Consider the following 14,659-nt stretch of genomic DNA (forward strand, 5'->3'; position numbering starts at 1 on the left):
CCTAAAATTCTTTTGTTCAATTGTCTTCCCTTGTTATGCTGCTTTCTTATACTGTAAACCTCTTTTGTTTGATCCATGTTTCCCTGAAGTAGTATCACTCATCCCCATATTGACCAGTCCAGTGATATGTTGTACATTGACGGGCTTGCCCCTATTTTTCAAAGTGACTTTTTTTTTTCCATTGGCGTTAGGATGAGTGTCTTGTTAGAGCCTATAGGTAAAAAAGCTTCTCTTCTTTTTTTTTTTAAGAGATGATTAGGAGGGTAAATATATTAGCGACTGAGTTTGGTGTTATTTTTCTTTTTTTTTCCCTTTGGATTTGGTTGACGATGTGTTTTTTTTTTCCTTTCTTTTCTCGTGTTGCTACTTTAGGCTTCTTGAAGGAAACTATTTGCATCGCAGTGTTTTGCCTCACTTACAGTGCGATTGCACAGTCTCGATTTCCCCTCAGCCAGTGGATCAGGCTGTGACAATAAATGATCGAATATAATTTATATAGTTTATAAACATTTTATTCATACATTTAATTGGATATCGATCAATTATAAGGTTCATTTCACTGATCTACTGATGCTTAGAAGGACAAAGAAATCTAGAAATGAAGGGTGCTGACGTTGACCTCCATGAGGTCAAACGAGCCCGTTGCTTTTTTGTTTGTTGTTTTTTTTGTTTGGTTCTTTTTTGCTTGTGAACTTGATGCTGACGACATAGCTTTAACCAAATATACTTTGCTACCCCGTTTGCTATTCCCAACCAGGAGCCCTCCAGATAGAGCAGAGCGAAGAGTCTGACCAGGGGAAGTATGAATGCGTGGCGACCAACAACGATGGAACCCGCTACTCTGCCCCAGCAAACCTATATGTCAGAGGTAGGAAGCGCGCGTTAAGCACCACCAGCATGCTCCTGTCAAACAATACATTAACTTTCTCTTTACGATTCAAGAGGAATTTTTAAAATTAGCCAATAAAGTCTGCAGGGGCCACATCGTGTGACTCTATTGTAAGTATGCTTGATTTGTTAAGTTTAGGTTTTGGTATTGGTTTGGTCTTTTTGTTTTTGCACTTGACTTACCTGCACTGATTTGAACCTAAAGTGCTCTTTTACATGTTTCTGGCCCTTTTCTCTCGATTATCCTGAATCTAACACTGCTTGCTGTTTTTATCTACTAATTGCTTTTGAAACCTAACTGTTGGAGGCGGATGTCCTCCCTCCCCTCCATCAGCCCTGACTTTTTTTTCCCAGCAGTAAACAGCTCCTTTTTCTACCCACTGGTCAACAATGGAAGGACACCTTTAATCCCATTACCTTTGCTGCTGACAATGAATATGTTAAACCACCAAATTCGAGAGTTTAAACTGGAATATAATATTTCATTATGTAACAGTTGTGAATTTTGTTATCCTGCAATAAAGATGAAATTAGCTGACAAAAGAAAACAGTCACAGCTGCACAGCCTCTGAAATATAAAGCTCATTGGTCTTCTTACTTACTTCTTATTGCACTTAGTATGCAAAGCTTTTTTTCCTTTTATATACAAAACCCACTGTTTTTGCTCCAGTAATCTAGAAACTTTCCATATATATATATATATATATATATATATATATATATATATATATATATATATATATATATATATATATATATATATTAGGGGTGCAACGATACACAAAATTCACGGTTCGGTTCGGTTCGGTACTTTGGTGTCACGGTTCGATATTTTTTCGATACAAAAAAAAATGTTCATGCCTTTTTAATTTGTCATTTATTAAAATTATAAATATATATTTTAACACAAAAGTACAGTTTTTAAATTTAACCCTAACCCTTGTGCGTGTTGTTTTTTAGCTCGTCATATTGCAGCCACAGAAATTCTTTTGTCCATGAAACCATAAAGCTGCACTTTCTTTTTGCCTTATAGTCTGATTTGTCATAACTTCTCCGTTTTGTGGTAAGCTTTTCTTTGGCTGTCACTTCTTCACCCTGACCTGTCTTATTTGGCTCAGCAGAACTAAAATATATATCTGTCTGTGAAGGTTCTCAGTCATCCAGGTCATCGTAGTGAAATATATATCCTGCCGCACTCACATAAGCTCAGCGATTCTCTGCGCGATCAACCTCTCACATGTGTAAGCTGCGGGAGATTTCACTTGTCATGTTTGCATAGTAAGCTAACGATTAATAAGACGATGTCAGAGGAATTGGTGCACAAATTATCATCACTCACAGATCAGTGCTGTCGCTCTCTATACACAGTTCGCGCGATTGCAAAGTGAAAGCAAAAAAACAAGCGCAAATTCAAACACGATTTCAATATGTCACATATTGACAGTGGCTCACCCAATGACATAATTACCCAGCTACATTTCTGAAAGAATGCAAAAGCATTGACATATATTTTTCCTTCCTACAATAGCCCGACAGGCAGGGCAGAGATAGCCCCGGGACATCGGGCTAGCGATATTGCGAGCCCTGTATCTGATTGAGGAATCACTCATCTTTGGAAAAGAGAGTTTATTACAGAGAAATGTCTCTTTCCAAAATAAAAGCTATACTATCCGCTTCTTCTGGGCTATATTCTCAGCAGCATATTAAACATATCAGGTCTCCATAAGGAGAATCCTGTGCTAACAGCTGTCTAAATGACTCGGCTAAAGTTTGTAGCATGCATGCTTGTTGTTTTTGTCTTTGCACTAGGATGATGTCGGTGTAAATGTGCAGTCATATTCGTTGTGTTCCCACTAGTGCTTTCAGGTTAATCTCGTTGAAATAACCTTAACGCCACAACACGGCAAATCTCCGTTAACGAGCTACCCTATACAGAGGGGCTAGACGGCCAACACGTTAACGAGCTAACTGCGCTAACACACTAGCTCCCACCCATGTAATTGAGCATTGCATGGCACATCCAACATACTGTTTTACTTTAGTCCATACGTCACATGAAAACCAAAATAATTCCAAACGCCAGATCTGAATGAGGGTGGGGAGGTCCACTTCTGTCTCGCTAGCTTGCCCTGCGCTCTTCCTTCTGACCATCCTGTCTGTGTTGAGTGCTCAGTGAATCTGCGTTCGACTACTCCGCCTAGGCTGCACTCTCGAGCCTAGGCGGAGTAGTCAAATGCAGATTCACTGAGCGCTCAACACAGACAGCATCGTCAGAAGGAAAGTTGATAAAATAAATTACAAATTTTGTATTGTTCTTTTTTTTTTCTCCCCTTTGGTTTTCTTTCTTTCTCTCCCCCTCTTTCTTTCATTCTTTCCCCCTGTCCTATCCCACAGTCATGTCTGTCCCGTTTGCAACTGAAAATAAAATAAATTCATAATTATAATAAAGGTCAATCAAATGGACCAATATGATGATCCACTTAAAATAAATCCTCTTGGCATCTTTCTTGGCCTCAAGACAACAATTCTGATGGCTATAGATCCAAACTGGACACAAAAAAAAAAAAAAAATTGAAAAAAATTGTATTGTTCGATACATATGCGTACCGAACCGAAAGCACTGTATCGAACGGTTCAATATCGATACGAATATCGTTGCACCCCTAATATATATATATATATATATATATATATATATACACACAGTGCTCTTTAGTCCTATGGGTAGCATTCATTAATTATAGTTTCAAAGTATTTTTTTATAATCAACTTACATTAATATTTACTATATTTGAAGCTAACCACATGACTTGAGCAGACGATATGTTTTTTTTCTTCTTATTTAGGAGGATTGAAATTAGACAGGTTAAGACTTTGCTTGGTAACATTGGTGCTCTTGGGTGCAAGCAGCTTCCTGTGCCCTCCAAACAGAAGGTCCTTCTAATTGTTCAAGTAGCATCTGAACACCTAAAACATGGCCTTTTTACTCTCTGTGTTTCCCTTGTTTTTCTCCTTTCCTTATTTCATTTTGTTCTGCATCAAATTCCCCACATCCCTCAGAGCTGCGAGAAGGTTGGTGTGTTTTTTACTTTTTGAACACAACAGAAACAAGTGTTTTTATTTTATTTATTTTTAGCTACATTTTAGAGACGTTTAAAATGAAAAAAACTGATGTATTACTTTAGCCTTTTTTTTTTTCTTTTTTTTGCTCCTTTGAATATTATTTTTCTCTGCTGTACGTTCAGTGTCCATGTTCCCATTGAGAATGCCTCTGGTCCTTGCTTGACTGTCCAATAGGTGGTGCATGTTTTGCATCTTGAGGTGGGGTTTTAGGAATGATATTTGCATCTGTCCGACGGTCTATTTGCATGGTCACCTGTTAATGTTTGGACTAGCCACCCCTTTCCCCCAGCTCCTACCCTGTCAGTGTTCCTGCTTGGTTTCTCTGATAACTAACAGCACAGCAGGGGAATAGAGTAAGGTGGTTAAAAACAAGAAAGAAAAGAACGGAGCTAAATGACAAACAGCATTAGGAAGATCGCTGTCTTTCATTTATCGGTGCTTAGAACTAAAACCACCTCCATTCACGTGGATGTCAAATGTTTCTCTGCATACAAGAGTTTAAGCCTTAGTCTACACAAAAACTTCCCTCTAACAGAAGTCTGTCACAGATAAGAGCATCTTTAACCGAAATCCACCTCTTGTTGTAATTGGAACCAAAGGCAGGCATCAAGCTCTAAAAACAATCCTGCCGTTAGAGATGATCCACTTCCTCAGATGAGGATGTTTCTGCGCAGGAAGTCATGAAAGAATGATGTATTTAGAGCGTTATCCACAAGACTTGACAAATGTAATGATATTCAAATGAGCAGGATAATATTATGTCTGTGGGGAGCGTGATCCAATTGGATATTAATTAAATATTGAGTGAGAGAAACGTTGTATTTAATAATGCAAGCAGTTCCCCTAGATTTCCTGTCTGGAGAGCTGCCGCCTGTTCAACAGAATGGGCTCTGTGAATTAGTAGCAGGCAGCTGCAAGAGCACGTCTGAGTTCTAGTCAAATATAGCACAAGTAACTAGCTTAGACTCAGCGTAAGTGTAACTGCAAATATTCCTATAATCTTTAGAAGTGATTTATTCCTTCATTTATTTCTTCAAGGTTTGCTAAATAATTTATTGAGTAATCTATTTTGAATTCCATGAGCAGTAACACTGACTTTACGTTTTATTTAAATCCTTGCTAGAAGTTGTACAACAGCACCTGGTAGCACCAGCCTCATTTCCTTTGTGCCTACGTCCCCTGGATAAACCTGAGTGCTAAGATGATGTTATCTTCTTTTGTGGCTCTCTGTTCTCCCTTAGCTTGTGCTAGCCGCAGTTAGAGCAGTGTAACAGTGTCAGGCTAACCTCTCCATTTACACCGAGTGACACAATGTCTTCCCTCTGACCCTGTTACTGCTTCTTTTGCCCCCGCAGCCCCCTTTCCCTAGACTCCCTCATGTGGTTGCCTCCTAAAGCCAACATTGTTCTTGTATGCATGATTGATTCTTGCTCTCCTCCAGAAGGCCTCGATACCATTCATGTGTTACCGGCGTCACACATTAACATTCATCTTTTATTGGAGCAAACCTGCACAATTAAGAGTAATTTAATCTAACAATATTTTTAAAAAGAGTTGCCGTAAGAGTGAAATGTATCACATTTTTGCAGGAATAGCACATTATAATGCATTATTGATGTGCTGCAAAACTAGTTTCGGAGGTTTCATTGTATTAGTGAAGAAAAAAAGTAAAATTACATTGAGAGAGGGGATATTCCCTCCCAGATCCCAAGCAGATACAATGCCGATATTTGATGATTTAACCCTACAGTATATCGGCCGATACTTTTCTTTCAGACAGATTTCTGTAACATTTGCTTATGCCTAGTTATTTATCACTCCTTGTTAGTAGTTTTTATTTAATAAGCTTTTATTTTTAAAATAAGTCTTTAATCTGCTGATTGTTTGCAGAGTTCCCTCTAGTGGACAAATTATGCAACATCATTATATATGCTGATACCGATATAAGAGCCAATAGCTGATATTGACCGATAAGTTGGCTGCACCAATGCATTGTTCGAACCCTGCAGATGCATCCGTCTTTAAGTGTGTTACCCTCCTTTTAGGATTGAATCCTTTCCTATAAATCCCTAACATGGCACATCATTTCACAGCTGTCAAACTGAATGACGTTTCTTAGCCCTTTCTGTCAAAATGTACTGAGAGGCGTATAGTCATACTGAAAACAGTTAGAATTAGCATCATAAATGATTTTCATTCGTTCCCAGGCATGGATTGAATTGTAGGATCACTAACTGTAATTATTCATGCTTTGAGCGGCAGTATAACTACTCTCCTTAATAAATTTCACATTTATCTGAGGTGTATAGCACAGTCAGTTACCTTTTTAGCCATCTTTATAGCATTGTTAACAGTGCATTGTAGTGACCTTAAAAACACGAGACACTTTTCCCGTTTGTCGCGCGTGAAGCCTTTAAGTGTATGACCTACATGTCCATGTGATGTGAGAATGTGATGCGGCACATTATCTCACATCAGCTGGAAGTTTGCAGCCTGAAAGTTGTTTGTTTGCACACAACTGTGGAGTGCTGTCGACTCTCCAGCACTTTGTGCAGTTCTGTACATCCGTACTGATGGTGATGCAGTTTTTTTGTGCATGGTGCTTGTGTTGTTGTAAAGCCATTCGCCACTTAATCGAAGTCTCGGATCGCATGAGAACATTCATAAATGGAGAAATCTTAGAGAATTTGACACTATTAAACATTTAAGAGTCTGTTAATATTCTCATTAAAGAATTTTTTCTTCTTTTTGGGGTGAATGCCGTTTTTCTGCAAAGGTTTCCCCAGATTCTGCCTGGTTTTCATGCTATTTTTTTGTCTTTTTTTAGTGCGACGGGTGCCACCGCGATTCTCCATTCCACCTACAGACAATGAGATCATGCCTGGCGGCAGTGTCAATATCACATGTGTAGCTGTGGGCTCCCCCATGCCATATGTCAAGTGGATGATGGGAGCTGAGGATCTTACGCCGGAAGACGATATGCCCATTGGACGTAACGTCTTGGAGCTTACGGACGTACGGCAATCGGCCAATTACACATGTGTAGCCATGTCAACCCTCGGGGTGATAGAGGCTGCGGCACAGATAACAGTGAAAGGTACATGTGCCTTTAATTCTTCTTCTAATACTGTAATTAAAGACTGTAATTTTCATAGAAATGCCAATGCTAGAGGCAAAAGTATTAATAGTTCAGTTCTTAGAGTGTGTATTTACTTCAAAATACAGTATGTCTCCAGTTTGCAGCTAATATTTGTTAGTAATCTATCCGAGCAGCGACTACTGGCAGTGCTTTAAAGGAACTTATTTACCTCACACTGCCACGATAAGTCATCTGTAGAGGATTCCTTAAAGCTTTAGACAAGCCCTGGCACCAGCCTCGGTGCATTAGATGCCAGGCTGAGAATATAGTGAAGTGCTTATCTCTCAGCTGGAGAGCTACAGAGCCAAAAGCGCACCATTTCTGCGAGCAATTTGTAAGAAAGGAGGGGGCATGTTAGAGAATGAAACATAGTGAGTATACTTTGGTGTAGACATGGTACTTATCTGTGCGTAATCATATCTACACTGCAGTGTGTCAGAAAGATACCCCCGACTGGTGCCGCCATGTTTACGAGCACACCGGGGACAGAGCCACGCACACAGACATTCAGCTTTGTTTTTCCAAGACACAACACAGAGATATTAGTCACAATATAACCCTCTGGCAGGAGCTCCCCCAAAAGCATACTTCAGATGGTGTATAAAGACAATCTATTGCCCTGATATCTTTTTGCCATGTGCCACGGTGTGGGGAATTAAAGTAATAAATTTACCTGTTTAATTATTAAAGTGATAAACACTGGGAAACCCAAGATTAACGACAACATCGCTCCGAAATGCCGAACGTGGAGTGTACAAGCCTTAAATCTCACTCATTAGATGATATGTCGCTTTTTTCTTCTTCTTTTTTTTTACACGACTGTAAACTAGGAAAACTAAAGTAATATTAAGACTATCCACCCACCTAATCGAATACGCACAACACAGTCTCTTATGACTCCACATACACTGTGGCTCATCACTTTCATGTGCAGCGGTCTGGTAAATGAAAGTTATCAATAAAAGTCAACCATCAACAAATTAAAATAAAGTCTCTACGGCATGTAAAATAAATTCCTCTACCAATATGTGACTTTTGTGTGTTTTGCATTTTTATTAATATTCATTCTATAATTATCATCACAGCGTTGCCCAAGGCTCCTGGTATTCCTGTAGTGGAAGAGCGCACAGCCACAAGCATAACATTGGCTTGGGACTCTGGCAACCCTGAACCAATTTCCTACTACATCATCCAGCACAAGTCCAAGTACTCGGATGAGTTGTACAAAGAGATTGATGGCGTAGCCACCACTAGGTACAGCGTCGGGGGCCTCAGCCCCTACTCCGACTATGAGTTTCGGGTGGTGGCGGTAAACAACATCGGCCGAGGGCCACCCAGCGAGAGCATTGAGGCCAAAACTGCTGAGCAGGCACCCAGCACCGCACCGAGGCAGGTCCGAGGTCACATGATGAGCGCCACCACAGCGTTCATCCAGTGGGATGAGCCAGAGGAGGCCAACGGACAGATCACGGGCTACCGAGTCTACTACACCATGGATCCCAGCCAGCACCCCAACCACTGGGAGAAGCAGATCGTCCGGGGGTCTAATATTGCCACCATTCAGGGCCTCATCCCAAATAAGACCTACTATATCAAAATTTTAGCCTACACTTCAGTGGGTGATGGGCCTCTTTCTCCAGATCTTCAAATCATTGCAAAGACCGGAGGTGGGTTTGTTTTTAAATCATTAAGAAAAAAAAACGGCAACAGACAATGAATGAAAATACAAAACCGGAAAAAGGCTGCTAAAAAGTATCGTTGCTCTTAACCCCGCAATGAAAAGTTTGAGTGTGAAAAACATTTTTAGCCAGTAATCTTAAGTGAGAAGGAGCGATTCAAATGCCTCGTTGTTTATGTCTCACGAAAAAGTCCTGTGAAGACTATCGCAATAACTCAACCGCCAAGTGGCGTGTGTGTGTGCACGCGTGACTCGGATGAGAGTGGATAGTGCAAGACACGACGAGTAATGAATTCATCTCTTCACTCTAATTTCAGTTCCGTCCCAACCAACCGACTTCAAAGGAGAAGCCAAATCAGAAACGAGCATTTTGCTGTCGTGGAACGCTCAGACGCAAACCGGACAAGAAAATCAAGTGACAGGATACGAGCTTTTATACAGAAAGAGAGATGACAAAGAGGAGGTAATTACTTTCTAATATTAAGCTATTTTGCTAAGACTTAAGAGTCCATAATGCTCCTTAACACATTAATAAGGTTCCAACCATTTTTGGGATTATTGTGTTTAATAATATTATTATTTGCCTACTTATCATGTTATTAGTCTGCATAGTTGATCTATCCTTACCAAGTAAATGCACGAATATGCAGTTGTTCCACTGTTAAACTTCTAAGATATTGTTTATTTCAGAGGTTTAACTATGGATATAACTGTTATTGGTAAAATCTGTGACTTCAGTGAGACAATAGCTCAAATTAAAGCTGTCTTAGTAAAACCTATCATTTGATTTTCCTTCTGTTCTGCTGTAGTTTAACGAATCTTATACACAAAGTGACAATGCCACCCTTTCCTCCCAGAAACGAGTCAGCTTTGAGCCGACAACAACGTACCTACTGAAGGACTTGAAGCCCTTCACTACTTACACTTTTCGGCTGGCTGCCCGAAGTAAACACGGAGTTGGAGCTTACACCAATGAAATCTCTGCAGAAACTCCACAGACACGTAGGTCTTCTTCCTTATCTGACAGGGTTGAAACTATCTGGGAAGGAACACATTTTCAAATGCATTCAAAGTTTTATGTGGGCCGCAAAAAAAATAAAAAATAAAAAATCGAAGATGTGACAAAAATGTCAGAAAGGTCCTTCTGAGCACAGATAAACCAAATAAGATTTTTCCCCCTTTAAATGTTTGATGCATTTGAAAATAGCAAAGCTGTAAACACTTAAAATGGAAAATCAGTGTAACAAAATCTACCTGACCATGCTGTATCCCCCTCCCCCTTTGAAAAGGTTGCATGGGCAGTGTACCCGGGGCTTTCCTGTAAAGTCAGGAGACGAGGTTATAAAAAAAACTGCGGGCTCTCCACCTTTGTTGTGCAAAAACAGACGTAAATGAATGATAAAGCCTTGAATTATTTATGTGAATGCCCACATCTGTGTCTCCTTTTTTTTCTCCTAAATGAAAGGGCATAGCTGGCCTTTAGGAAGCCTTGTCTCCTGAAATTGCATGTCAGCCAAAAAATAGGAGAATAGAAATGTTTTGGAGTCTGTCTGAGCTTTCTATGTGGCTACAACGGAGAGAACCAAAGCAACTTTTTTTTCCATTTTCTTCAAGAACTCTTACCTTAATACTCAATTCAGATTTGAACGAAGAGCGTTCATGAGTTTCAATATCATAGAAAGCTCAAAGCGAGTACTGCCTTTGTAGTTAGGGACATGTTCACCCGAAAGACCTCAGATTTATGCAGCTGGTTAAAATTGGGGGAGGGGGTAAAAACAAAAATTGGAAATGCAGAGAATTACCAGCCTTAGATTTCTTATAGAAAAATAAATGAATGTTTTTAAAAAGAAGAGGAAACTTCTGTGTATCTGACCTAAATCTGAGGGCTTTGAAAGACAAGGGCAGGGATCAGGTAGGTATAAAAGATCACAAGTTTTAACTTGGCTCAGATGATGTAGTAAATGATGTAGTTAACTTGGAAAGAACAGTGCATGCCAATGTTATCAGAATGTAATAAATCAGTCATGTCTCCTTGGGAAGTTCTCTGTTGTACAATCAGGCTTTTACCACAAACCAACAGGCTTCGGAAAGGTTGGTGACAAACACAATATATATTTTTTTCTATTTTTAAAAATAGTTACAGCATCAACCTTTATGTTTTTGGATTGATGGTAACTGCTTGCCAAATTTTTCTTAGTCTGTTTTAAGATGGTTTAACTTACATGTCATCTGAAGTAGGTGTAGCTTTTTTTTTTCTTTCATATTTACGGGATCTAAGAATATTAGAATATGTGATTTTTGTCTTCTTTGTTTTTATAAAAAAATTTTTGTTCATGACAAAGGTAGGTTACATATGGTAAATCAGTCCATTTAATTTTCCCAGTCACCACCATCCATTCATCACGAGTTGGTACACTTTTGTGTTTGTCGTTACCTTTCGTTTTGCCTTTATTTGTGTATTCCACGTTTCACTGATTTAAAATGTTTTTGATTTACCCACGTGTCCTTGTGCTTTTGCCTCATTTTTTTTATCATTTTATTTCCCTCTTCTTTTTTTCCCTTGGTTTGGTCAATTCTACCATCATCACCCTGAAAAAAACAAAAAACTGAAACTCCTTTCAAAACACAAAATCCCAAAAAAAAAAAAAATCCAACCCAATGAATGGCCTCACCAAAACCCACCAAAACCAAACCCCAAAAAACCTGCTCCAAATCCAACCCGACAACCAGAACCCTCGGGCCCACCTCAGGAAGTCAAGTGCTATAGCCCCAGCTCCACCAACATCCTGGTAAGTTGGCGGCCACCACCTGTCGAATTACAAAACGGGATCATAACGCAATACGCCATCCAGTACGCTGCGACCGAAGGGGAGGACGCGACTACTCGTCAAATCGTCAACATCCCTCCGGAAAGCACCCAGTACCTTTTGGAAAACTTGGAAAAATGGACAGAGTACCGTGTGACTGTCACTGCTCATACAGATGTTGGAGCAGGACCGGAGAGCCTGCCGCAGGTCATCCGCACAGAGGAGGATGGTATGTGTTCGCTAAAACAAAGCTCCAGCTGCAATTCCAGTCTACCCTTCTTAACCTACCCTGTCAAATACTAACAGCCTTGCCTATATCTACAAACCCCCCTCTTCTCTTCTACCCTCTCTGCCTGCTTCTAATATGACTGTCGACACTCAGTTCTTTTAACCCTATTTTTGGACAATGCTTTTTTAAAAGAAAAGAAACTCACTTTGCAAAAAGCACAATTTTTTGGCTTTTTTATATCCCCCACCTCGTACGCTGCTCAATTTCAACACATGGTATGGCATTTTCAGCAGAAGGCCTCCAAACTTCCAGTCCCAACTGTCATTTTTGAAACTTTTACCGAATGTCATCGTATTTTTCACTTTTTTCTTTTTTTTTTTGAGAACTTGACAAATTGAGGACAGTGGGCAAAACAAAAGGTGGAAGATTTTTTTTGAAGGCCATTTTTTAAAAAGTTTTTTTTGTCTCTCGTCATGTGATACAGTCATTTTTAACCCATTTTTTTTTCTTGCTCCATAGCCAAAATTCTTGCCGTGCTTCAAGCAGTCGAAACTCTTGAAGCCTCCTTTGGCTCCACTTTTCTATTTTGGCAAAAAGGCATTTTTATTCCATGTTTTTAAAATCCACTCTACCCATTTTTAATGTTTCGACATTAGGTCAGTTGTCAGACCTGTTTTTGCGGTTGGTTTTTACCCCCCCCTCCTTACCATTGTTGAAATATTGATGTCATGCAGTGCTTGTTGCAGTTTGCTGCACTTTTGTGATTTTTATTTTTTATTTTTTTGGTCACTGCAGCATTTTGCGCTTCGGCTTTGGGCGAGATTCAAAAAAAAAGAGAGAGAAAAAAAAGGGGGTGAAGGGGTTCTCTATAATTTTCACCTTTTTTCTTCTATCCCATGGTGTTCCTCCAGTTCCTAGCGGGCCACCTCGTAAAGTTGAGGTGGAGGCTGTCAACTCCTCATCAATTAAAGTGATCTGGCGTTCACCGATGCCCACCAAGCAGCACGGTCAGATCCGAGGGTACCAGGTGCACTATGTCAGGATGGTTAATGGGGAGCCCACAGGACAGCCAGCCATCAAGGACATCCTGATTGATGATGCCCAGGTACAACACCCCCACCCCACCCTCAGCCAGCCACCACCACATCTGAGACACATAATGTTTTTCTCACTCACAATTACAAACTATTGTTATGTAAGCCTGATTATTTATTCAGCTTAGTTGTAACTTGTTTTGCCACTAATGAGAATTCAGTTGGACACACAAGCTTGTTTATCTGTATATGGATGATCATTTCTGCTTTTGCTGTAAATATTCTATGAAAAAATTGTATTTAATTTATTTAGTGGCTGTAGACTGTGTGTGCATTTTATTTCCAGTGATTAGTGTCTATGCCTTATTTGTTGTCTCTTTTTCTCTCCATGTTCTGATCTCAAAATCAGTGGGAATATGATGATACAACTGATCATGTGAGTAGATCAACTTCACGAAATACAAATGTTTTCTGCTGCTGTCAACCTCTGCATGCCCGTACATATGTTAACTAATAGGTTGAGTGTTATTTCATCTTTAATAACTGCAGAAAGGAAGCTCATCTGAAGCTTACCAAACTACAAGTGCTGATGAACAAAACATAACATGAAATAAAATTTGAACTTTTGTAGTTATTTGTTAAGTAAAGCTTTTCACTGTGATCCCTGTCAAGTCACACATGCTTCGAGCTGAAGTATATGTGATGCAGCATGTCAAAACCAGGTCAAATAATAATACAGAGAAAATACAGAGAGAACCCCAACAATCAAACAACCCCTCAGAGGAAGCACTTGGCAACAGTGGGAAAGAAAAACTCCCTTTTAACAGGAAGAAACCTCTGGCAGAACCAGGCTCAGGAAGGTGCAGCCATCTGGTTGGGGGTGACGTTTTCGTTTATTTTTGGTGACTTTTTAACTTCAAGATGTCAAACTGTGTTGGCCCTTTGAATTATTGTGGTTTACTCATGTGCAAATGGATAAATAGTCACGTGTAGTATGTTTGGAAATGGTTAAACTTCAGATAAAAACTCAACTAGGCTTAAAAGAAGCTGCTGATCAAGCACAATTCACCTTCTACAGACGGAAAAGTTGCCACCATCACCAAAGGGGTAAATCTCGCTGGGCGAACAGCCCGGTCACACCCCCAGCCAACTGCTGCTGCGCTCAGTAGGGTCTCTTCCTGTCAGCGAGGAGGGAGAGACGATTTGCAAAGAGCTGTTTATCTGACAGTGAAGTCAAGATAATAAACACTGGAAATATTGGAAAGAAAGGTTGTTCCTGATTGTGTTGTTGCTTGGCTACAGCTGGGATTCTCGATCTGCATCTTTGGCCAGCTGTTTAGCGTGCTGCCTCACATATGCTAAAGGAATGTGTTCGTGAAGGTTATTTTAATATCACATCCCACTTCTGTTTGCTTGCATCTGCATAATAACACATGAGCATCCTGCAACTCAAGTCTTGTGTCTTCACAGGAAATGATCATCACAGAACTGCAGGCTGAGACCACGTATTCTGTTACTGTCGCAGCCTTCACGACAAAGGGCGACGGTGCACGCAGCAAGCCCAAGCTGATCACCACCACTGGTGCAGGTAACGGAACCATCACTGCTGACACATCTCCACTTTGCAATGCTATAGTATTGCATCTAATAACAATCAAACTATTATGTAATATCCTAAGCATTATTTACACTTGTCAGTGAGCACGAATACAGCTAATTACTGTCTCATTAAGAAACAATAAGTCTTACCCACTGGTATGA

At 40.0% G+C, this 14,659-nt stretch overlaps 1 protein-coding gene across 15 annotated transcripts in view; it reads left to right on the forward strand.

Annotated features, from left to right (window-relative positions):
• Positions 1-14,659, forward strand: part of LOC146675136 (receptor-type tyrosine-protein phosphatase delta-like) — a 419,238-nt gene that overhangs the window by 368,965 nt on the left and 35,614 nt on the right. For 11 of the 15 annotated variants that reach the window (XM_085400208.1, XM_085400214.1, XM_085400212.1 and 8 more), the window contains 9 exons: positions 758-868; positions 6,839-7,108; positions 8,236-8,817; positions 9,146-9,291; positions 9,686-9,830; positions 11,559-11,864; positions 12,776-12,969; positions 13,308-13,334; positions 14,369-14,486. In XM_085400208.1, coding sequence (XP_085256334.1) covers positions 758-868; positions 6,839-7,108; positions 8,236-8,817; positions 9,146-9,291; positions 9,686-9,830; positions 11,559-11,864; positions 12,776-12,969; positions 13,308-13,334; positions 14,369-14,486 — 1,899 coding nt within the window. The remainder of the gene's footprint in view (positions 1-757; positions 869-6,838; positions 7,109-8,235; positions 8,818-9,145; positions 9,292-9,685; positions 9,831-11,558; positions 11,865-12,775; positions 12,970-13,307; positions 13,335-14,368; positions 14,487-14,659) is intronic. The other 4 variants (XM_085400217.1, XM_085400218.1, XM_085400222.1 and 1 more) reach the window with 1 other exon arrangement.

The sequence above is a fragment of the Rhamphochromis longiceps genome, linkage group LG3 (genome assembly GCF_057381845.1).
Source record: "Rhamphochromis longiceps isolate RC_006_pf linkage group LG3, R_longiceps_female_GT1.1, whole genome shotgun sequence".
Lineage (NCBI taxonomy): Eukaryota > Metazoa > Chordata > Actinopteri > Cichliformes > Cichlidae > Rhamphochromis > Rhamphochromis longiceps.